Source organism: Ursus maritimus, unplaced genomic scaffold (assembly GCF_017311325.1).
Source record: "Ursus maritimus isolate PB19 unplaced genomic scaffold, ASM1731132v1 scaffold_20, whole genome shotgun sequence".
Classification (NCBI taxonomy): domain Eukaryota; kingdom Metazoa; phylum Chordata; class Mammalia; order Carnivora; family Ursidae; genus Ursus; species Ursus maritimus.
In genome coordinates this window covers 43,198,694-43,225,558 of record NW_024424453.1, presented here as the reverse complement: position 1 = coordinate 43,225,558, position 26,865 = coordinate 43,198,694, and the positions used below count along the sequence as shown (strand labels likewise).

General features: G+C 35.6%; 1 protein-coding gene across 2 annotated transcripts in view; it reads right to left on the bottom strand.

Annotated features, from left to right (window-relative positions):
* The window catches only part of ZCWPW2 (zinc finger CW-type and PWWP domain containing 2), a 126,636-nt gene that overhangs the window by 15,318 nt on the left and 84,453 nt on the right, over positions 1 to 26,865 (bottom strand). For both annotated transcript variants that reach the window (XM_040636887.1, XM_040636888.1), the window contains one exon: positions 18,088 to 18,134. In XM_040636887.1, the coding sequence (XP_040492821.1) occupies positions 18,088 to 18,134 (47 nt within the window). The remainder of the gene's footprint in view (positions 1 to 18,087; positions 18,135 to 26,865) is intronic.

Genomic DNA, 26,865 nt, shown 5'->3' with positions numbered 1-26,865 from the left:
TAGAATTGCCTTTAATTGCCAAAGACAGATAATCCGTAAGAATTGTGTTTACATTAGATTTATATAATCTTCATAAAGTGACTTGATGTTGCCCCTACCCTTAAGTCACTATTTATCTAAATGAAAATCATTTTATTTTCAAGAAGAACAACTTTGTTAGCTGTGTTAAATCCGAGGGCATAAAATTTTGATTGAGCATTTTATGCTCATAGAAGACATAAATATATTTTGTAACCTTCCATTGAGAGTAATTGTCAGTCAATGATCACTAAAGAGCTGCCTACTTAGACAAAATCTCCAAACGTGAATCTGTGCCTCGAATAATATACACAAACTCCTTGTCAAAAGTTATCATATAGAAGGAAAAGCCAATATTCTCATTTCCCTTTGGAAAAATCTGCTGGGAAAATATGCTTGGAATAAGGATGAAAACTAGTTTTATGCAGCATTGTAAATGATGGTTATTACTTAATCTGAGTATCTGGAGAGTACAAATAATAAAGTTAAGTCTTCGGGCCTAGCTAATGATTGTTTTCACTCTTCTTTGAAAAGGGGGAAAATTAATCATTTTCTAGCCCTATTTTAAACAAAACTTTAACAGAGAATAGAAATCTAGTGCTTCTTACATAAATGTCACTCAATTACCACATGCTCCAGTCCAGTCGCTCTTAGTAGGGCTCAGTGTTCTTGCGAGATTTAGACAATATCAAAGATCAGTCCCTGGCAATATGACTTATCAATATCCTGCTGTCCCCTTCACTATCTTTAGCCATGTGTAAGTTCTCACTGAAGCACTGTGGATTTCTCTGCTTTGAGGGGCTTAGCAGAGAAAACACTGGAGTGTGTATTCAAGCAGTGAGCTGAGACAGAGGAGAGTATTTTCCCTAAAAATAGAAGTTGACCGCTAGACCACCTTAAGTAGAAGGCATGAAAGACTTTCTATTAACACCTCCCAATTCTGGCTAAGGATACAAGTAACAGCACACTTCAAGAAATTCTATGATTAGCTACTTTACTGATAATTTTTAAAGTCTTGGACTTAATTTTTTTTTAATGGTCTTTGACTATCTATACCAGAGATAAAACATATAAAATCAGAAGGTTTTTTTTTTTAATAGGACAGGTTTCTCTCGTATCTATAAAGAGATTAAGCATACTAAAAGCTAATGGAAACAGGGTGTCCAGGGAGTAGAGACCTGCACGAAAAGCAGAATTTATGTCACACTTGTTTATCTGATTGAATGGTACCAGTAAATTAGATTACTTGACCTCTATTTGGAGACTCTAAAAATCCACGTCTGTTGCAAACAATTCCTGTTTGCACATAGTTTTTCCTAAAGTCACTGGGTATTTTAGCAAGAGGAGAACATAGGGTTTCTAAGGAAGACTTCCTAGAAGTGACATACAGGTCTACCTTGGAGATATTACAGGTTCAGTTCCAGACCACTGCAACAAAGTGAATATTGCTATAAAATGAGTCAAATGGATTTTTTGGTTTCCCAGTGCATAAAAAAATTATGTTTATACTATCCTATAGTCTATTAACTGTGCAAAGCATTATGTGTATAAAAACAAAGTATATACCTTAATTTAAAAAGTTTATTGCTGAAAATATGCTAACCATCGTCTGAGTTTTCAGCAAGTCCTAGTCTTTTTCCTGGTGGAGGGTTTTGCCTCGATGTGGGTGGCTGCTGACCGATCAGGGTAGTGATTGCTGAAGGCTGAAGTGGCTGTGGCAATTTCTTAAAATAAGGCAACAGTGAAATCTGCTACATCAATTGATTCTTCCTTTCACAAACAATTTCTCTGTAGTACGTGATGCTGTTTGAAGGCATTTTGCCCATAATAGTGCTTTCAAAATTGGAGTCAATCCTTTCAAACCCTGCCACTACTTTATCAACGAAGTTTGTTATATTCTAGATCCTTTGTTGTCATTTCAACAATCTTCACAGCACCTGCACCAGGAGTAGATTCCATCTTAAGAAACCACTTTCTTTGCTCACCCTTAAGCAGCAACTCCTCATCCATTCAAGTTTTATCAGGAGATTGCAGCAATTCTGGCCCATCTTCAGGCTCTACTTCTAATTCTAGTTCTCTTGCTATTTCTACCATATCTGCAGTTACTTCCCCCACTGAAGTCTTGAATAACTCAATGTCATCCATGAGGGTTGGAATCCATTTCTTCAAAATTCCTGTTAAGCTGATATTTTGACCTCTTCCCATGAATCACAAATGTTCTTAATGACATCTAGAATGGTGAATCTTTTCAGAAGATTTTCAATTTACTTTTGCCCAGATCCACCAGAGGAGTCACTCTCTATGGCAACCATAGCCATTTGATATGTATTTCTTAAATAATTAGACTTGAAAGTTGAATTACTCCTTGATCCATGGGCTGCAGAACGGATGTTGAATTAGCAGGTACGAAATCAACATTACTCTCATTGTACAGCTCCATCGTAGCTCTTGGGCAACTATGTGCAGTGTCGATGAGCAGTAATATTTTGAAAGGAATCATTTTCTTCTGAGTGGTAGGTCTCAATAGGGGGCTTAAAATATTCAGTAAAACATGTTGTAAATAGAGTGTCATCCAGGCTTTGTTGTTCCATTTATAGAGCACAGGCAAAATAGATAATTTAGCATAATTCTTAAGGGCCCTAGGATTTTGGATGGGTAAGCCAGCACTGGCTTCAACTTAAAGTCACCAGGTGCATTAGCCTCTAACAAGAGAGTCAGCCTACTCTGTGAAGCTTTGAAGCCAGGCATTGACTTCTCCTCTGAAGCTATGAGAGTCCTAGATGGCGTCTTCTTTCAAAGTAAGGCTATTTCATCTACAGTGAAGAACAGTTGTTTAATGGAGCCACATTCATAAATTATGTTAGCTAGATCTTCTGGATAACTTGTTGTGGCTTCTCCATCAACACTTAACTGCTTTACCTTACACTTCTATAAAGACAACTTCTTTCCTTCAACCTTATGAACCAATCTCTGCTAGTTTCAAATTTTTCTTCTACAGCTCCCTCACCTCTCTCAGCCTTCGCAGAATTGAAGACACATTTCTCCTCTATCCCCCAAGCTCCTCCCACTCCTACTGCCCTCCTTATAAGAATGACAAGGAGATCGATCTGGCTAAAGTCAGATCCGTGGACTGAAAGTCAAGGCAAAGAAAGGGTTAAGCAAACTTAAGTCCCAAAGAAAACTTTTTTCTTTTAACATTTAAAAGAGCAGGGGTGCCTGGCTGGCTCAGTTGGAAGAGCATGTGACCCCTGATCTTGGGGCAAGGCTGGCTCAGTTGGAAGAGCATGTGACCCTTGATCTTGGGGCCATGAGTTTGAGCACCATGTCGGGTATGGAGATTACTTAAATAAAACTTAAAAAATAAATAAATAAAATTTAAAGAGCAAATATAATCATCCACACCAGAAAACAGGTACTCTGAGTCAAGGGATCTTTGCTTGCCCTCATAAATGGCATATAAAAAGCTTTGTCTAGCCAAGATTAATCCATTTTGTCTAATTTTAGTATTCTACTGCTAATAGTTATCCTATAGAATTCCTATAGATTGTAATTCAAGATAAAAGAAGTAAAGCTTGCAACCTAATTAGCATCTTTTGTTACTAAATTACTGAAGAGTATTATGTTAAAAATCACTCCCCCAGGGGCCCTTGGCTGGCTCAGTCAATGGAGCATGCAACTCATGATCTCAGGGTTGTGAGTTCAAGCCCCACATTGCGTGTAGAGGTTACTTAAAAACAGATTCTTAAAAAAAAAAAAATCACTTCCCTGGGAATCTGTTTCACAACATTCCTTGTAGTGGTGCAGTTCCCGCCATGTTTTGAGCACAGGGTAACTGAAATTAGTATGAAACTAACTTTTTTTCTTTTTAAAGATTTTATTTATTTATTTGACAGAGATAGAGACAGCCAGCGAGAGAGGGAACACAAGCAGGGGGAGTGGGAGAGGAAGAAGGAGGCTCATAGCAGAGGAGCCTGATGTGGGGCTCCATCCCATAACGCCGGGATCCCGCCCTGAGCCGAAGGCAGACGCTTAACCGCTGTGCCACCCAGGCGCCCCTGAGACTAACTTTCTATGTTATGATTTCCATTGATGATTTAAAGTGATAAATGGATAATTTTCTCTATATATTAATATATATTTCTGTGTATTTTAAAAATGCAAATGCACAACAAAATAGTGCAATTACATTTTAAAATTCAGATTTGGGGTGATGAAAATATTCTCTATTTTGATCAGGGGTGGTAGTTACATGAGTGTATACATTTAAGAAAAACTCATGGAACGCTATACTTAAGATCTTGCCCAGTGTTTAAATTTTACCTCAATAAAAAAATTAAATTAAGAAAAAGGTAAGTCAAATGAGAGAAAACTATAGTAACTAACAGTATTGAAAATGGCAAAATGGTGATAGAATACCCGAGTGATTCAAGTTTGGGGAACACTGGCCTATGGAAAGGTGAATGTTGCCCGCAGAGTAGAATCCAAAAGGAACCTAAATGAGTTTTGAATTCTGACTTTGACTCTTCCCAAGGGGTTCCCCTGCTTACTATTCTTTTCAGAGATTTCTCTCTGCCTGGGGCTAGAAGCCAGCAGTAGGGATCTATTATAATATTTATCTTCGGGGAAGGGTGCATATAAAGCTAGTGAATCATGTGAGCTGCGGTACATGAATTCCATATTAATAGCAAGCTTATTAACACAAATATTTAGACATCTAGTCATAAAATGTAAGCAACTTATCCTGTGACCCAGCTAATGAAAATTTCCTGCTTATTATGAAGAATTTTTGCAATAATTTTAGGAAAAAATACTTTTTCATCAGAAAATATAATAGACTAATTTCCTCATACATAAATGTATAAATCAAGACAGTGATCATTAATTTTGTCTTTCAAAGTGTTACAAGTTAAACTCTCGGCATTAATAAAAGTGAAGTGTTAGGAAAAAAGATATCCATACATACACACATAATTTCTGTATATAAGCCAAAAAAATTAGAAAACATAATGACAAAGAGATCCTTTTCCAATTAGTAACAGTATCTGAGATAGTCTTAATTAGAAATATGTAAAATTCTACATTAAAAAAACTAAAGAGAAATGAATAGAGAGACAAGTTGTGTTTCTATATGGATGTATTTAATATTATAAACATATAATTTCTCCCTAAATTAACACATAGATTTTTTACAATACCGATCATCTCAACAGAATTTTTCTTGGGACCTCAGTATATAATTCTAAAGTTCATTTGTTTGCAGTTAAAACTATTTAAATTGTGCCTTTATTTGGGTTTCTACAGGAAAGGCAAGGTAGGGTCGGGTGAACAGTTCAGGATTGGCTGGTGTAAATAATTCTGAAGGGCTCTGGCCTACAGGAATGGTTTCCAGTAGCCTGATACTCAATTCTGGGATAATTTAGGAAAATGGAAATATTGGCTTGGTATTTCAGAATCTGGTTAGAAGACAGTTGAGGGATAAGGGTTTGGGACTCGTTGATTTGCATATAAAAGATGTACCTTTTGCTACCTGTAAGGGGCAGTCCTTCCCCAGCCACAAAGGTTTTTTAAAATGTCAAAACATCATAGGATACAGGAAAGACATACACATGTTATACATATATATACACACACACACATATATATGTATACAAAGACACAATACAATCTGAAAAAGTCAACAGACAAGAACTATGAAAACAATTTTAAAAAATTATACTAATGAAGGATCACAAATCCACACATTAAAGAAAAGATAAACAATAACTAAAGCAATTTGAAATTTCTTTTAAGACCAGATAGATAAATAGATATAGAAGTAGGTATTTTGACATATTAAATGTCATACGTTACATGATGAAGATGGCATATTATACCTCATAAAGAAGATAAAATATAGTAAAGAAGGGAAACATTACTTGTTAGTCAATAAATGGTATTGGAATAACTGGCAGCATAGGGGAGGAAAAACGTGTTTTTCCTCTACCCTTTTAAGTTCTCAGTGGGGGCCCCCATAACAAAAAAAGAGATTAACGAGACAAAAGCATACAGATTAAGGGGCACCCGGGTGGCTCAGTCAGTTGAGCGTCCAACTCTTGATTTCAGCTCAGGTGATGATCTCAGGATCCTGGGATCGAGCCCCTACTCGGGCTCCATGCTCAGTGGGGGGTTTGCTTGAGGGTTCTCTCTCCTTCTCTTTTTGCCCCTCCCTCTGCTCACGCACTCTCTCTCTCTAAGTAAATAAATCTTGAAAAAAACCAAGTCACAACAACAAAAAACATACAGATTTACTTACTTTAAGTTTTATGTGACATGGCAGCCTTCATTAAGGACATGAACACCCAAAGAAGTAGTTAAACCTGAGTTTTTAAGCTAGGTTTAAAGAGTAGAAGTTCATGGGGAAATGTGATGATATGAAAGGGTAGGAGCTAAGTGCAGTAAACTGTGGAAATGGCAAGGCTTACTCCCTCAGATTCTTCTCAGGCTCCCTCTACCTTCAGAGATAAGAAAGCTCCTTTCCTCCCACTGTAAGGATGACTTCTTCCATGAGGCTTTTATAACCTGCTCCAGGGAAAGTCAGAAAATTCTTCCTGTACCTGCCATTTCACAGATTCTTTCAGTTTGAAATATTCAATATACCAAGATGCCATGTGTGGGGTAGCATGTCCTGAACCCCATCTTAGTAAGCTGCATAAAGTTTTTATAGCCTATCCTTGTATCTCATATAAAAACAAATCCATATTCCCATAATAATAGCTAACATTTATGGAATGTTTTCTGTTCTAAGCACTGTGTTATGTGGTTTACACAATTGTCAGAGCCATCTTATTTTGCAATACTTCCATTCTTCCCACTTAACAGGAGATTGAGAGTTTACAGAGTTAAGTAGCTAACTGAAGATCACCCTGCTAGTAGGTGACAGAGCCAGGATTCATACCTCAACAGTTTACCTCTAGATGTTCTTCTTACTCACCACTGCATTATTATCTATGAGGAAGTCTATGCTAAGTAATAAATAAAAAATCTCAGAAATGGAGATGTGACCATATACAAATATTTAACCTCCCTATTTCCAGAAAAAAAATAATGGAAAAGCAAGCAATATGTTGGGAAAAGCATATACTGAAATGATGACAAAAAATGAGTATCTTCATTACTAGCATATAAAATGTTCATACAAATTTGCAAAAAAAATATTAAGAACTCAATTTATTACCTCAAGACAAAGAAATGCAACTTAAAACAGCAAAGTATGATGTACACTAGCGACAACATCTTTACGTGATAACATCTGTCGATGACTGTGGCATTTGCGTGCACTGCTGGTGAGAGTGAACAACCCGACCTGTTCCTATTACTGTCCCAGGAATCCTTCTACTGGGAGTTTTTGGAAGGAAACCAAACATGTGGTGGGAAAGGAAGCAATATTCATGGAGATTTTCATCAAAGTGTGATCAACAGCAATAGAAGAAAGGGTAAATGAATCACAAAATATTTTGTTTTAATGAAAGGGCAGTCTTTTAAGCTTGTCACAAAAGCTCTAAAATCCTAAAAGAAAAAGAAGTTTTACTATATAAGTACAGCAAAAGAACTACAAAAAAGGAAAACTGAGAAAATGTTTGCAGCATATTAACAAAATATTAACAATCAATACTAAACAGAGCACCTACAATCCAATAAAAAAAAATGAGAGAGAGAGAGAGAGAAGGCAGCCTATGGAAGAAACAGGCAAGGACATAAATAGGCAGCTTTCAGAAGAAATACAATGTCCAATAAATACATTAAGAAATGCTCCACCTTGGGGCGCCTGGGTGGCTCAGTCAAATGTCTGCCTTTGGCTCAGGTCATGATCCTGAGTTTTTGGGATGGAGCTTTGCATCGGGCTTCCTGCTTCTCCCTCTCCTGCTGCTGCCCCTGCTTGTGCGTGCTCTCTCTCTCTCTCTCAAATAAACAAATAAAATCTTTAAAAAAAGAACTGTTCAACCTCATTAAAGTAAAAAAAAAAAATAGGTAGCAGCAAATGAAAATAACAATGTTATTTTACATCTCCTTTTAAATATTGGCAAATATGTAAAGATTAGTGCTATCTAAAGCTAGCAAGAGAGTAGGAAAAGCACTGGTAGGAGTACTCAGATATAGCTGTTTTGAAGGGAATCTGCCAATACTTGACTGGAATTTTTAACTTTTATTTTGAAATAATTTCAGATTTACAAAAATTGGCATATATAGCTCAAAAGAGTTCTCATATATTCTTCATCCAGCCTCCCCGAATGTTAACATTACACATAATCATAGTACAATTATCAAAACAAGAAATTAACATTGCTACAAAACCATTAAGCGAATAAAGACCTAATTCAAATTTGATCAGTTTTCCCATTGCTGTCCGTTTTCTGTTTCAGGACCCAAACTAGGATCTTACATTACATTTGGTTGTTACACCTCCTTAGTTTCCCTCAATATGTAACAATTTTTCAGTCTTTCCTTATATATAACCAGATTTTAAATACTCACATCCTTTACCCCAGCAATTTCACTTATAGGAATTATTCTGTTGAAAGTTTTGCACAAATGTGCAAAAGTTATAAGGATGGTTATTTCCAGATTTTGAAATAGTGAAATGTTATAGGTGGGATAACAAGAGGGAAGAAAATGACTTGAACTTTCCATTTTACACACTTTCGTAACCCTTGGTATTTTTTCCTTAGCATGTATTACATAAATTTATAATAAAAATAAAATGAAACAAATTATAAAGAAAAAAGACTGGTGATGGCTAGAGTTGGCAAGTTAAGGCAGTCTAGACATTCCCTTACACTAGTAACAGGATTGTAATTCGTACAATAATGTTGGGGGATTTTTTGGATGAGAGATGTTTAGCAATTTGGCAAAATTTAAAATGTGCTTACTCTTTGACTCAGCAAGTCCTCTTCTAGCAATTTTTAGTGTAGAAATATTTACAGAAACATTTAAAGAGATTTATGTACAATGATGTTGCTGCATTTTTATTTATAATCTTGCTAATCCAGAATCAACCTAAATGGCCAGCAGTGTTCAATAAATGAAGAAACTCTATAAAAAGATATGCTGTGCAAATAGATTAGATCTAGTAGACCTCTGACTTGAGAAGATGCCCACAATATACTACTGAATGAAAAAAGTAATGTTTAATTCATTCCATTTATGTTAATAAAGTATATATACTTTATACATATAAATATTATATTTTGTTTATCCATAAACATTTATTTGCACATATAATAATACATTTATACATGCATAAAGTATATGAAACTAGTAACAGTGTTTTTTTTTCAGAACTGAAATTATAGCTGGGAAAGAATTTGTATCTGCTCTTTTTTGTTTTCTCACAATGCTACTTCACTAATTAAAAAAAAAAAAAACTTTTTTTTTGACAGAGATAGAGACAGCCAGCAAGGGAGGGAACACAAGCAGGGGAGTGGGAGAGGAAGAAGCAGGCTCATAGCGGAGGAGCCTGATGTGGGCGCTCGATCCCAGAAGGCAGACGCTTAACCGCTGTGCCACCCAGGCGCCCCCAAAACAACTCTTAAAAGCAGTAAGAACCATAAAACAACATGAAAAGATTTGTGATATAATACATAAATGAAAACATTAACAGCACATTACTCAATGATTAAAACTATGCAAATAAAAATGTATATAGAAATAACTGTAAACAAATGCATAAAATTAATTAAAAATTTTTAATCAAGGGGATGGATTTTTGATGATTTAAAAAATTCTGTCCTCCTTGGGGCGCCTGGGTGGCACAGCGGTTAAGCGTCTGCCTTCGGCTCAGGGCGTGATCCCGGCGTTATGGGATCGAGCCCCACATCAGGCTCCTCCGCTATGAGCCTGCTTCTTCCTCTCCCACTCCCCCTGCTTGTGTTCCCTCCCTTGCTGGCTGTCTCTATCTCTGTCAAATAAATAAATAAAATCTTTAAAAAAAATTCTGTCCTCCAAATATGTTATTATATTACTTTGAAAAAACTAAATGATGATTAAAATATGGGACTTACTTTTAAAGAGACTTTTACATAATCTTATCTAATAGAACTATGATGCTATGGTTAAGTCTGAAATTTTAAATATTCTTAAATCCTTCCTATTTCTTAGAAATTAGAAAAGGAGAAATTAGAAAAGTACTAGGCATTTATTAAATAAGCACCTATTAAAATACAGTAAACTCTATGCTATTATAATTGCTTTTCATATTATCTTTATAACAATCATACAAGGTAATTATTATGGTTCCCAAATCAGATTAAACCAATGAGGCTCATAGACGTTAACTTGCCTAAGGTCACGGAACTAAGTAGCAGAACTAGCCCCCCTTGAAGGCAGATCTGGCTCATTCAGAAGTTTCTATTCTTTCCACCACAATAGGCTATTTCCTGAATATTTTTTATATCCAAACATCTCTCAGAATCTGTAACAGGCAATACCATCAGCTACTCCACCCATTTCCTTTTATTCTTTCATTTCATTATTTCTAGGGCCAACTGACCCAGATATTCACTCTGGTCTGCACAAGTTCTTTGACATTCTGAAATTACTTACTGGGCTGTTATAAATATTTCATGGAATATTAGAGCAGAAAGGGACTTAGAGACAATCTAGATCTTCCCCTTCCTTTTTTTTAAGTAGTACTCAGATTAGTGAGGCTTCCTCTACTCTTTCATTCAGCCTGCTCCACTGGGCAGAGTGGTGGTCAGGTGAAAAGGTGTGTGTACTTAATACTATTTGCCTCTATCTTAAGGGGTAGCCACATGCAGCTGAAAAGCTAAAAGAAGGGACCTATGGGAATGACAGAGGCACTTAGAGCTCTTCTACTTGACCCAAGAAGCACCATTCCTAGTAGGCACTTAGCAATGGTATTCAAGGTGGCAACATTCCTCATCTTGGTTCAAAGAGGCGGCAGCACCTGCCAGTGCAACTCAGCACAGGCCAACACGGAATGCAGACAACTTATTCCTCAAGGTCCTTCCATGCTTCAAGGGAGGCAGGTGACACTAGTTAGCTTTGATCTATCAAGCCCATGTGAGGAATTTATCCTATAAAAATAATGGCATCAGTATTGAAAGATATGTACAAGGAGGTTTATGAAAGCACTGCATGTAGCAATATCAAACCACACCCGCGACTTGAAAACTCCCATGCATTCATCAATATAGGGCTGATTGACTAACTATGATATATCTGCTACCGTATGCTCTGTGGAGGGTTAAAAACAGATCTGTATCTGCTGGCCTAAGTAGTTAAATCTATAGAATAACATATAATCACATCTCATTGTTGTAAAAACAAGACAATCACAAAACACTCATACATGTAGGTATACACATTTGTTTACATATGTATAAATAAATAAAATAGACTGCCAAGATTTGCAACCCAGGATAAGGAGCTGTACAGCCAATTACTTTATTTTTTTTTCATTCATCTCTGTATTGAATTTTTGGCAGTGATGAACATCCCTATGACTATTTTCTTCATTCAGGAACCAGAGACAACACTGACTCTCTAACATAACTGTTGCTGAATCAAATGAAGTAACATGTGTATGTCTGGTCTTAGCGGGCCCTTAATAATAATAATAATAATAATAATAATAATAATAATTCTTATTATTATTACCTTTTGCTTTCACACCAACAGGTTCCTCTTGTCCACATATAGAGTTCCATATAAAACAGTTCTATCTTTAAAAAATACTATCTTCAGGGGTGCCTGGGGGAACTCCACCAAGTAAGCATCTGACTCTTGGTTTCGGCTCAGGTCATAATTTCAGGGTCATGAGACTGAGCCCCACGTTGGGATCCGAGCTCAGTACGGAGTCTGCTCAGGATTCTCTCTCTCCCTCTCCCTCTGCCCCTCTGCCCACTTGCACTCTCACTTCCTCTAAAATAAATAAAATCTTTATTTAAAAAACATAGTATCTTCAATATCCATAGATCTAAAATGTATAGAAAAATAAAAACTACTTTATTAGGTGAAATTAGCACTCAAACTCTAATAGGACTAGCTTGCTAATACTTTAATAAGAACTAAGGAAAACTAATATTAAATAAAAGTACCTAAGGAGCACTGTGCGGCTATGGTGAATTCTTTAACTTCTCTAACTGTAAATGATCTCCTTTGTAAGGTGATGATGATGATGTCTGTCAGGCCTTATTCCCAAGCATCTGAAGTGAAAGACAGTGTTTGTGGAAATGCTTTGTAATCTGAAAGTACTGCATTAATGAAGAATTGTTTTAAAGCTGGGATTGTGCCTGTTCATAAGGATGAAGTTCATGATTATTGAAGAGTCGAATATACAAAGTGATTCAGCTACTTAAAAAGATACTAAAAAGTGATTTGGTATCTCAAAGATAGTAAAGGGATTTAAAAAGCCAAAGAAATGTTAAAAGAAGCTGTGGTATTATGGACCATCAGAACTGGAACCCGACCCTGGCTCTGCCTCTCCTGTTAATCACTTAGTAACCCTGCGAGAGGTTTCTTTGTAAGAACAACTTTGATATTACCTATTTCCCACTGGTATTTAAGGGTCACACAAGGCAATCTATCTCAGTATTTCTTAGCTCTATCAGACGTAACCACTCCCTTTTATAAGAACTATTTTGAAACATACCATTCTCTATTTTTTTTTAAGATTTTATTTATTTATTTAACAGAGAGAGACCGCCAGCGAGAGAGGGAACACAAGCAGGGGGAGTGGGAGAGGAAGAAGCAGGCTCCCAGCAGAAGAGCCTGATGTGGAGCTGGATCCCATAACGCCAGGATCATGCCCTGAGCCGAAGGCAGACGCTCAATGACTGAGCCACCCAGGAGCCCCCCATTCTCTATTCTTAAATGAAAGTCTTAGACCACTAACTGTAACCCCAGTATCTAAACTGATCCAGTTAGAAGCTGCATTCCCCTCCTTCCTTTTGCCACTGGGTGTAGCCATATCACTAAATTTTGCCAGTGGGATGTCAGAGAAATGACACGTGCAGCTTCAAGTTCACGTTTTCTTGTTCAGCTAATTGTCTGCACTCCTTTTCCACTTTATCTCTTTTCATGGGCCAGATATGATAGTGACATCAACTTTTGACCATATAGATTACGACCACACCCTGGGGCTGGCATAACAATAAAACAGAAAAAACTTGGGAGTCTAAATGATCTTGTGGGGCAAAGACTCCTCCCACCCTGAATCATTGGCTCACCTTTGGTCAAGTATACAATAAAGAGAGAGATAAACTTCTACCTTGTATGACTCCCTGTAATTTGGAGTCTCCTTGTTATAGCAACTGTAGCCCATAACATAATTAATATATCTGACTACATGAATAATTTCAAAATATTATAACTTTAATATAAAAGAGAAATAAAATATATTTATAATACAATAAAAATGCATTTCTATATGTGTATGCTTGAGAACAACTACATTTGAAGACAAAATCAGTAAGGTAGATGCCAGTCATCCCTATTATGAATAAATAAGTTTGGATAAAGTCAATCTATACAGGATCTATAGAAAAATGTACCAACACAAGTAGTGGTGGACATAAGAACAGAAACTACTTTTTTTTTTAACTTAATATAACTTTATTGTAGACATACTTCATTCATTCTTTTTAATAAAAGATTCTATTTATTTATTTGAGAGAGAGAGAGAGAGAGAGCAAGACAGAGCATGGTGGGGGGAGGGGCAAAGGGAGAGGGAAAACAGACTCCCTGCTGAGCAGGGAGCCGAACGCGGGACTCGATCTCAGGACCCTGAGATTGTGACCTGAGCCGAAGGCAGATGCTTAACTGACTGAGACACCCAGGGTCCCCATACTTTATTCATTCTTATATTATTATTACTAATTTACATATCTGACTTCTCTTCTAGACTGTAGGAAATTATCTGCGTTTCTTTTTTTTTATGTATTTAAAATTTAGGTAGCTAACACACAGTGCAATATTGGTTTCAGGAGTAGAATTCAGTGATTCATCACTTACAACACCCAGCGCTCATCATAACAAGTGCCCTCCTAATACCCTTCATCCATCTGCCCATCCTGCACCCACCTCCCTCCATCAATCCTCAGTTTGTTCTCTATCGTTAAGAATCTTCTATTGGGGCATCAGGGTGGCTCAGATGGTTGGGCATCTTCCTTTGGCTCAGGTCATGATCCCAGCTTCCTGGGATGGAGCCCCACATCAAGCTCCTGTCTCTGCAGGGAGTCTGCTTCTCCATCTCCCTCTACCTCTCCCCCTGGTCATGCTCTCTCTCTGTATCTCTCTGTCTCAAGTAAATAAATAAAATCCTTAAAAAAAAAGAGTCTTCTATTGCTTGAGTCCCTCTCTCCTTTTTTTTCTTTTCCCCTTTCCATATGTTTATCTGTTTTCTTTCTTAAGTTCCACATATGAGTGAGATCATATGGTATTTGTCTTTTTCTGACTGACTTATTTCACTTAGCATAATACACTCTAGCTCCATCCATGTCATTGCAAATGGCAAGATTTCATCCTTTTTGATAGCTGAGTAATATGCCACGGTGTGTGTGTATACATACATAAATATATATATTTTTATGAATTTTTATGATTTTGAATGAATATCTTTATTCATTCATCAGTTGATGGACATTTGGGCTCCTTCATAATTTGGCTATTGTTGATAATGCTGCCATAAACATCAGGGTGCACGTATTCCTTCAAATCTGTATTTTTGTATCCTTTGGGTAAACACCTAGTAGTGCAATTGCCAGATGGTAGGGTAGTTCTGTTTTTAACATTTTGAAGAATCTCCATGCTATTCTCCAAAGTGGGTCCACCAGTTTGCATTCCCAACAACACAAGAAACAACAGGTGTTGGCGAGGGTGTGAAACTACTTTTAAGTTAAGTAGTAATGGATGAGACATTTTATATAATGAAAGAAAAGAAACTAATCTCAATTGAAAGAGAGATAATATTCCAAAATAAATTATAGATTGCCCAAGCATAGAAAATGTAAAGTATTATATTCTCCCAAAAGAGTTTGGCAAAATAATTCCCTATAGAGGAAATAATTCTCTGTGTGCTATGACATGAGATGACCTAGTAACGAAATATCACAGAAATCCCATAACACTTCAGGGCCACATTCAGTCTCTAGTACTTGAAAAGAACTTGACCATAATGCAATATGTGAGGAAAAATGTCTTTTTTTTTTTTTTAAGATTTTATTTATTTATTTAGAGAGAGACAGAAAAAGAGAGAGTGCAAGCTGGAAGAGGAGCAGAGGGAGAGAGAGAATCTCAAGCAGACTCCATGTTGAGTGTGGAGGCTGACGCGGGGCTCAACCTCATGATCCTGAGATCATGATGTGAGCTGAAATCAAGAGTTGGACACCCCATCGACTGAGCCACCCAGGTGCCCCGAGGACGACTATCTTGATAATAAATTAGAAAAAGAAGCAATAATATCTTCTATTATATCTTATGTAATAAAGAATTTTAAGGTAGACTTTGGGGACAGTATCAGAGTAAGATTGGAAAATAACAGGCTATCTAAAAATAATTTCAATATGTAATATTTGTAATAGGTTTCTTAGCATTATTCTAAAGTGTTCACAAATATATAAGGGTAGCAATATCATGAAATATTTCTAAATGTTTATTTTTTATAATTCAAAGAGATCAATACATTTCACTTATCTGTCAATTTAGTAATATTTGATTTTAAGACTGTTAAAAGTCATCTCAAATTTCCTGTTTCAGATTTGTAAATGTTTTCCATGGTATCTCAGTAATTGCACTTCTGCTCTTTATGGCTAAATACGTAGTTAAATATGTTACAATATGTTGAGTAGAAAATAAGTAAATTATTCAGTAATTTTGAGAACAGTGTATTTATTTCATTTCAGTTTCCTGCTCTATAATAAGCCTTCGAAATTCCTTGGCTTTTTGTCTAAAATATTATATTTCAGTATTATTTTGTATTAAATCACTACACAATCACGGTTGACCCTTGAACAACACAGGTTTGGACTGCATAGGTCCACTTACACACAGATTTCTTACAGTACAGAATTGTATATGTACATTCTCTTCCTTATGATTTTAACATTTCCTTTTCTCTAGCTTACTTTATTCTAAGAATACAGTATATATATAATACATATAACATACAAAATATGTGTTAATCAACTGTTTACATTTTTATTATGGCTTTCGGTTGACAATAGCTTACTAGTAGTTAAGTTTTAGGGGAGCCAAATGTTATACATGAGTTGTTGACTGTAGTGGTCAGTGCCCCAACCCTGTGTTGTTCAAGGGTCAACTGTATATCTGTAGTTTGTTGAGTCTAGCAGCACATTCGAAAATCATGACAGATGCTGGACAATTTTGTGATACGGTTTTGTTCCATGCATTGCTAGATACCTAGTTTCCTTAACTATACCCCCAAAAATGCCCTGTATTCCCCCAAACTACTGTAGCCCAAGACACTTCCACAAATTCCTAACACACTCCGAGACACATAGTGCAGTGTCTCTTAAATTATGTGTTTAAGGACCAGTTTTGCCCCCAGTACATCCAAGACCTATACTTCTATACAATTAAAAATAAGTTACTAAGAAAAAAGTGAAATAGAAAATAAACACAAAATATAAGTTCCATTTTATCATTACAGTCAACAGACAAAAATGACTCTGTCAAATTACTATACAAGTTTCTAAATGGTTCCTGTCATTTTTTGCTTTTGTCTCATTACAGACCAATAATAAATAGTTCACAGACTAGCTCTGGTCCACGGACCACACTTTAAATAGCACTGTCCTAGAGACAGTAGTACCACAGTCATTGAAAATCACTGGTAAAAATAAAGCAATATATAGAAATGTTAGTTATTATTACCTTTATCATTTTTGATTCTAACTATCCTTTAGCAGAGATTAAAATAAACAATTCCACGCACATTAACAATCCTGCACTATCTCACATGTTCCTTTCTAAACGGTCAGACACACACAAGTACTATTTCCTTTCTTTTTAAAAGGCAACCTTGTCTTCTATGATATGGAATTCCTTTCTGCAAAAGGTACAACAACATTATTTAGCCAGTGAAAAGTACAGAATACTTTTACAAGTCAGAAAGCAAAAGGGTAAAACAAAATCAGATTTTAAAAGGACTCATGATAAAAATAAATAAATAATACAAAAATAAAAGGACTCATGACATATACATACTCAGAATACAAAAATGATGCTTACCCCGTGGCCTATTCATCTATAGGTTTGTGACCAACATTTTTTCCATTCTGCCGGGTTACACTCAACCTTCCCTGGGTCCACCCTGCCCCAACCCCACCATTCAACACAGGAAATACTAGAGGGATAGGCTCTCCTTTCAATCACAATTCTTTTTCATATGGCATCAATATACTATTTGTCTAAAAGAATTTGATTTAAACATTGGGTCTTTCTCTTTTTAAGTACTGTCCTGTTAAGAATACTGTCACTTGAGGAAAATGTCAAGGTTCATCCTATCCCAATCATAGTCTTGACAATAAGTAGTTAAACAACTCCCTGCATACAATATACAGAATGACATGTTAAATTTTTAAAATTCTTTTAAAATGCTATTGACTGCACAAATTTTATTTAAAAGATTCTAGGTTTAGATCGATATAAATGGCTGATATTATTCTCAATTTCAAGGTAAAGTCCATATTAAGCTGTGGATTTTAATTATTTAAATTTTCCACGAGATTGCACACATTCTAATAACATGGTACACAAAAAATATTTTAGTATATGAAAGTACATACGTGAAATACAATGTAAATAAAAGCAATTGCTAACTTGTTAACTTTATATTTCTGATAATTCTATAACACTGATATAAGTAATCATAAATATTAAATTTCTAGTGTCAACCTAAATAAGGAAAAATATACTCAACCAACATCTAGAAGAAAAAACTAATTATATGTCATTTTGCTTTTAAATATTAATTCAATTTTCTTTTAAAAATAGCTTTAATCAAACGGAATTTGAAGTCTGCATATTTTATATAATGAAACATGATCTTACCCTTTTCTTGGCTACCACAGCAACTTTGCCATCTGCTTTGGATTTATCTGTAAGATAATAAAGTATGGCTGCTTCAAAAAAATGCCTACACTCCTGTTTAAATAAGTGCAATGTTATACAATTAGAATTTTCTACTTTTTCATACTGTAATACGTGTTTTTAATGGTTCTTTTGATCAAAATGCCAACAAACTCAACTTCCCAGAGTTGAGTAGAACAAAATAATCCAAAATAATAGCATTAGGGATTGATACACTTATCTGACAAACCTCCACCCTTAAATCTAGTTGGTTGGATGTTCTCGAGTTAGAATATAGTGTGTCTTATTCTAGGGTCTGGTCAGCTTATGTACTCTGAAGTATATAGGATCTGGAATGAAATCCTCGAGACCTCTACTTGAACATCTACTCCATGCCAGATACGGGATAAAGACTTTACATAGACAATATCTTATTGAAACTTCATGATAATCTTGCAAAGTATGTAGTGCATCCCCATTTTACAGCTGAGAAAGTTGAGGCTAAATACCATGTCTGAGGCCAAGCAGTGGGGCCAGACCCATCTGACGGCAGGTCTCTATTATGTCTGCTGCCTCCATGTGGGACACTTAAGCAACACTCAACACAAAAGAGGACTACAGCCAAACAGAATACAGAAAATTATTTTAAGATATTATTTTGATTTATGCAAACCTGTGTGTGAATTAGTAAAAATTATTGGCAATAATAATTAATAATTGGATTTTTAATGGATTCAATGTAGAATTCCAACTAAATGAATTGTACATAAATACTTACTCATACATTTGTTTTATTAACCTTAATATTATGGTAATGAAAAACAAACAGAGCTATGGACATTAGTATTAAGGTTTTAGGACTACATCTAACATTAAAGAAAAACACACAGAAATTAAACTTATCAATATGCAACTATAATTCACAACGAACATGTAAAACTAACAAAAAGAATAAACATCCATGAATATAAGAGTGAATAAATGTTTGCTATCTAAAAGCAAATTTTGCAGTAAGAAACAAATTATTGGCATAAAACACAGAAATTCAGAGAAGCAGGTTATTATATTTATACCTATAATTAGTTGGCCCCATGTAAACTGCCCTCTTTCCTATGTTCAGCTGTGTGCGTGGAATCCCTTCTTCTGGAATACCCTTTTTCTCCCCACTGATGAATATACAAGACCATCTACCATCACAGATGATTCCTCCACCTTGGGGAAATAACCACCTCTGTTGCAAAACCAGTCCAGTCATCCCAGGACACAGAACTTTCTTCCTTGTATTATGGTTACTTCTATATATGTCTAAGCACTCTGCAAGACTAGAATGTGCCTTAAAGGCAGGGACCATGTTTTATATGCAGTAGTTGCTCAATATTTTTTTATAATTAAAAATGTACATGTATTTTATTCAAAATCTTATATGGATCTTAAATATACATTTTTACCTGAAAAATTAATATAATTTATTAGTTAAAATATATATAATGTTTACATGGTATAAGGTACTATACTAGACAGTGTAAGATATAAAACACTGTGTATGTTCTCAGGCCTTTAGTTTCTTTATTGATAAACCAGGAATAATGAATTATTACCTTATTGGTATATTGTGAGATTCAAATAATAGAATTTATATAAAGTTCTTAAAACAATGTCTGATAGCGAATAGATTATCAACAATGTTCCTTTCATTTTAGCTAATAAAGACATTCTGGAGATGTGTGTATGTGTATGTGTTTGTGTGTGTGTGTGTGTGTGTGAGTGAGAGAGAGAGAGAGAGAGAGAGAGAGAGACAGAAAGATCTAACCTTTGGAATACCAGCAAAAATAGTTTACTGATGATACGTTTTACTACTATATCATCTTGCTAAGTGATTCTATCACTCTACCATTTCAATAATTTTTTTTTTTTAAAGATTTTATTTATTTATTTGACAGAGAGAGAGCCAGCGAGAGAGGGAACACAAGCAGGGGGAGCGGGAGGGGAAGAAGCAGGCTCCCAGCGGAGGAGCCTGATGTGGGGCTCGATCCCGGAACGCCGGGATCACGCCCTGAGCCGAAGGCAGACGCTTAACGACTGCGCCACCCAGGTGCCCCTCAATAATTTGTTTTATGCTTTTTAACATAGTTGGAAATAAACTGATGAGTAATTTAAAAGATTATTGAAAGATTATTGAAATTTCATAATTTATTTCAAATTTATGAAAGGGCCCTGATGATAATTACAAGATAGAATAAATTCTATTGTATCTAAATTTTTTTTTTCCTTTTTCTTTCAAAGCTCGCTAATAACAATAAAAGTCATGATGAAGTATCAACCTGTATGTGTAGTTAAAACTCATAAAAACGAAACTCAAAAACTAAAACTGGATCCAATGGACCCTCACCATATACTGAGAGTTAATGAAAAAAAAAAAACCAATTACTTATGTTTCTCTTCAACAGATACGTCATTCTTATGTAAAATTTCCAGTAGGGAGACAATTGCGAACAGAAATATCCAAACTGCTGTTCAAGGAAATTTTTATGTTGAAAAGTTGCACAACCATTTCCGAGTGCAACACAGAAGTGTTTTGGGGAGTATCAACAACCACTCTGATTTTCAAAGGGATTTGCCAAAGGGAGAAAGTCTGATGAAATGCTGAGAAACATTATAATCATTAGCAATTTATCTATTAATAACAGTAAGTCCATGTTCAACTTCAGCAACATTAAACACTTTCTAAGAGCTGAATTTTCCCCAGTGAGAAAGGTTTAATTTCCTCCCTTCAGAAATCTCTGCATGTAGGGACCCTCACACAGAGTGAAAAGCAGTTAACAGGAAATGTAGATCTGGGTAATTAAAAGGGCCTTTACTCCACTTGTGGGCTATATCCACATCATAGTTTTTAAAGTGCAAGAGAGGAGCTGCAGGTAGAAAATGAAAATGTTCCAAGTCAGTAGAGGTGGTTATGCCTCATGACTCATAGCAGATGTTAAAAATTTTTTATTTACAAGCATGTTAGAGAGGAGTACAAATATTAACATAAATCAATGGCTTCTTTTTAAAAAAAATATTTTTAAAGCCTGTCCATTCATGGCCTCAGAAAATCTGTCAGTCTATGCTTCTTTAAAGATGACAGCTGAAAGAAAGCATTTTCTTAAAAAGGTAGAGGATAGGTCCAGTTTCCTATCTGGCATGTAAAGAGCTTAGAGGTCATGCTCCATTCTCACAAGTAAAAAGCCAAACAAATTGAAAATCAATAACTCTTCTTAGATCCCTCTGAGAAGTGAGGTCACAGGGCAAACCACTGCCCCCAAATTTGAAGAGACAGGTGAATACAGAGAATCACAACTTCATGGAGCAGAACCCGCCACGGGAACCAGTGCTGGGGGAGGAACACGTGAACTGTAATTGATGAATTGCTGGAGCCTCCATGTGAACAAGCTGAGAGAAAAATTCTAGGGGGACCCAGGCATGTAGGAGGGAAGCACATTTCTGTGAGTTTACCTACAGGAGCTCTATCAGGTTCTCAAGGTGAAGATTGGAGAAAAAGACCTTTGTGCTTCCTCAGTGGGGGGAAAAAAAGTAACCATTTTGAAATATGCCAGGGCATTCAGTTCTAGCAGTTTGCCCTCAAGAGAAATTATTTTGCCAGAGCCTAACCTACTGTGGTTTTTTCAGAGGCGAGCCACTTAGGGGGAAGGGAACAAATTTAGTCTGCTGTAGTCCTCCATTGGGAGAAGGGAAATATCCAACTCTAGCTCCCCTTTAACCATGATGTACCATGTAGGGGGTGAAAGAAATGAGAAGCACTTGTGCAGTTCAAAGCCCAGGACTGAGACCTAATCATGGAACTATAGACTGCCCTCCCTGGCCCCACATGTCTTACCACTGTACTACTAAAGGCCTGTTTACCACAGTTTCTTTTACCTGGTACATCATGTTTGCCTTTCCACAAAAAAAAATGACAAGGCATACTAAAAGGCAAAAAACAATTTGAAGTGACAGAGCAAGCACCAAACACAGACCCATACAGAGATGTTGGAATGATCAGACTGAATTTAAAACAACTACGTTAAAGGTAGACAACTTTCAAGAACAAATGGGTACTGCAAGCAGAGAGATGGGAACTCTTTTTTTCTTAAAGATTTTATTTATATATTTGAGAGAGAGAGTGCGCCAGCATGAGGGGGGGGCAGGGGTGGAGAGAGAAGGAGAAGCAGACTCCCTACTGAACAGGGAGCCCGATGCGGGGCTTGCTCCCAGGACTCTGGGATCATGATCCGAGACGAAGGCAGAAGCTTAACCTACTGAGCCACGCAGGCACCGCAGAGAGGTAGAAATTCTAAGAAATAATAACAAAAAGAAATGCTGGAGATTAAAAATGCTGTAACAAAAGTGAAGAATACCTTTGATAGTTTCATCAGTAGATTGGACACAGCTGAGGAAAGAATGTGTTTAATGATACATTAATAGAAACTTCTAAAACTGAAAAGCAAAGAGAAAAAAGACTGGAAAAAAAAAGAACAGACTATTCAAGATCTATCGGAAAACCACAGAAGTATAATATATGGGTAATGGGAATACAAGGAGGAAAAGAAATGGAGAAAGGAAAAGGAGAAATATTTGAAGCAATAATGACTGAGAATTTCCCCCAAATGAATGTCAGACACCAAACAAGATCCAGGAAGCTCAGAGAACAATAAGCAGGATAAAAGCTAAAGACAGAAAAACAAAGATAAAGAAAATTGTTGAAAGAAGCCTGGTGGAAGGGGGTGCCTTATCAATAAAGGAGCAAAGACAAGAATTTCATTCAATTCCTCTCAGAAACTGTGCAAGCAAGAGGAGAATGGAGTGAAATAGTGTTAAGAGAAAAAAAAACCCCACCAAATTAGAATTCTGTATGCTGTAAAATTATCCTTCAAAAATAAAGGAATATATACTTGAGAGAATTTGAGAAACTGATTTGTTACCAGTAGACTTACCTTGCAAGAAATGTTAAAAGGGAGAAGGAAAATGATGTAGGAGCAGAAACTTGGATTGACATAATGAAAGGAAGAGCACCAGAGAATGACTAAGTGAAAGTAAAATCTAAACTTTAAATTTTCTATTCTTTATCTAACTGAAAACAATTTGTTCAAAATAATAATAGCAATAATATGTCTAATTTAGGAAAACCATTTCCCTAAAACATTTTTATCTTAAAAAAAAGTTAAAAAGAAAGCATAATTGATATGCTAAGAGAGGAAAAAATATCATATAAAATACTAAATTAAAACCAAAAAGGTGGATGAAAAAACCCACAAGAAGTTGAGGTGCCTGGGTGCCTCAGTCGGTTAAATGTCTGACTCTTGATTTTTGGCTCAGGTCATGATCTTTGGGTTGTGATATCAGGCTCCATGCTCATGGAGCCTGCTTAAGATTCTCTCTTTTCCTCTCCCTCTGCCTCTCCACCCCCATCTCTCTCTCCCTCTCTAAACAAACACACAAACAAAAACACAAAAGCAGAAAAAGAATGAAAAAAAAAGGAACAAAGAAAAAGGAAAACAAATAGAAAACAGTAACACATATGGTAAATATTTATCCAACTATATCAATAATTACTTCAAATTTCAATGGTATAAATATACCAATTAAAAAACAAAGACTGTCAGCATATGTTGTCTACAAAAAAACTCATTTTAAATATAAAGACACATAGAGGTTAAAAGTAAAAAGATACAGAAGGACATACCATTTTAACACTAATCAAAAGGAAGCTATTTTAATAGGAGTAGCTATATTAACTTCAGACAGAGCAGGCTTCAGACCTAGGAACATTATCAGGGATAAAGAGGAGCATTACCTAATAACAAAGTCATCATTACTCCAGGAAGAAATAATGAGTATTAATATGAACGTGTCTAACAACAGTGTCAAGGCATGTAATGCAAAAATTGATAGAACTCAAGGAGAAATAGATGAACTCACTATTATAATTGGAGACTTCAGCAGAAATGAACAGGTCCAGCAAGCAGAAAATCAGTAATGACATGCAGTAGTTCACCTTTATCTGTGGGGGATATGATCCAAGAACCCCAGTGGATGCCTGAAACCATGCATAGTAATAAACCCCTATATGTACTGCTTTTCCTATATATACATAGTTATGATAAAGTTTGACTTATAAATTAGGCAGAGTAAGAGAGTAACAACAATAACTAATGAAAAGAACAATTATAACAATATCCTGTAACAAAAGTTATGTGAATGTGGTCCCTTACTCTGTCAAAATATTTTATTGTACTATACTCATCCTTCTTGTTAAGATGTGAGATAAAATGCCTACATGATGAGATGAAGGGAGGCGAATGACACAGGCATTGTGACATAGGGTTAGACTACTATTGACCTTCTGATGATACAGCAAAGGAGGATCATCTGCTTCCAGGTCACGGCTGACCACAAATAACCGAAATCATGGAAAGCGAAAGTGCAGGTAAGAGAAAACTACTGTAGTTGAACTCAATACCATCAATCAACTGAATATCATCTACATCTATAGACTACTTTATCCAGCAACAGCAGAATATACATTCTTCTCATGCTCACTTGGAACAGTCACTAAGATAGACTATGTTCTGGGCCATAAAATATACCCTAACTCATTTTTAAAAATAGATATCATACAATAGTCTGCTCTGAGACCATAGTAGAATTAAACTAGTATTAAAAAACTGAAAGATAACTAGAAAACCCCCAAATACTTGGAGATTAAACAATGCATTCCTAAGTAACATATAGGTCAAAGGAGAAATCTTAAGAGAAATTTTAAAATATTTTAAACTAAATGAAAATGAAAATACGGTTTATCAAAATTTGTAAGACACAGTGAAAGTATTTAGAGGGGAATTTATAGCATTAAAATTCAAATATTATGAAAGAACAAAGACCTAAAATCAATAAGCTAAGCTTCCACCTTTGGAAACTAGAAAACGAAAAGCAAGTTAAATATGAAGTAAACACAGGAAATAAAAATTAGAGCAGAAATCAATAAAATCAAAAACAGGAAATTAATAGAGGAAATAAAACCAAAAATTGTTTCTTTAAAAAGACCAATAAAGTCAAGAAATCTCTAGCCAGTCTAACTAAGGAAAAAAAGAGAGAAAACATAAATTACTAGTATCAAAAACAAAAGAGAGGGCATCATTACAGATCCCAAGATATTAAAAGGATAATAAAGAAATTCTGTGAGGGGCACCTGGGTGGCTCAGCCGTTAAGCGTCTGCCTTCAGCTCAGGTCACGATCCCAGGGTCCTGGGATTGAGCCCCACATCGGGCTCACTGCTCCACAGGAAGGCTGCTTCTCCCTCTCACACTCACCTTGCTTGTGTTCCCTCTCTCACTGTCTCTCTCTGTCAAATAAATAAATAAAATCTAAAAAAAAAAAAAAAAAAGAAAAAACAAAAACAAAAAAAGAAATGCTGTGAATAACTCTATGCCCACAAATCTCATACCCTAGATGAAATGGACCAATTCTTTAAAAGACACCATCTGCCAAAAGTCACACAAGAATAAATAAACAATCTATATCTTTTTATAAAATTGAATCAATATAATAATCAATATAATTTCCAAAAGAGAAAGCACCAAGCCCAGATGGTTCATTGGTGATTTCTATCAAACATTTATGGAACAAATTATACCAATTCTCTATAAACTCTTCCAGAAAATAGAAGCAGAGGGAATACTTCCTAATTGGTTCACTGAAGCCAGTATACCAAAACCAAATGAAGGCATTACAAGAAAACTACAGACTAACTTCTCTCATGTACACAGATGCAAAAATCCTCAATATTACAAATCAAATCCAACAATGTATAAAAAGGATTATACGCCATGAACAAGTGAGGTTCATCTGAGGTATACGAGGCCGATTCAATATTCAAAATCAATTAATGCAATCTGTGACATCAACAGATTAAAAAAGAAAAGTCACATGATCAGATCAATAGATGCAGATAAAGCACTTGACAAAATCCAATACCCCTTCATGATAAAAACTCTCAGCAAATTAGGAATAGAGGGAAATTTCCTCAATCTGATAAGGAGAATCTACAAAAATCTACAGCTAACATGATACTTAATGGTGAGAAACTCAAAGCATTCCCACTAAGATTAGGAATAAGTCAAAGATGTTCACACCTCACCACTCTTTTCAATATTGTACTGAAACTCCTAGCTAATGCAATAAGTTAAAAAAAAGGAAATAAAAGGTATAGATTGAGAAGAAATAAAACTGTCTTAGTAGATGACATGATTATCTAAGTAGAAAATCCAAAAAGGAATAAAAAAAAAATACTCCTGGAACAAAAAAGTGATTATAGCAAGGTTGCAGGGCACAAGGTTAACACAAAAAGTCAATCACTTTCTTATTTACCAGCAATGAAAAAACAGGATTTGAAATTAAAGACACATTCTCATTTACACTAGTGCCCCCCAAACTGAAATACTTAGGCAAAATATAACAAAATATGGACAAGATTATATGAGGAAAACTACAAAACTCTGATGAACAAAATCAAAGAACTAAACAAATCTGGGTATATTCCATATTTATGGATGGGAAGATTCAGTAATGTCAAGATGTCAGTTCTTCCCAACTTGATTTATAGATTCAGTGCAATCTCAATGAAAATCCCAACAAGCTATTTTGTGGATATCAACAAACTCAATCTAAAGTTCATATGAAGAGAAAAAGATGCAGAATAGCCAACACAATATTGAAGGACAAAG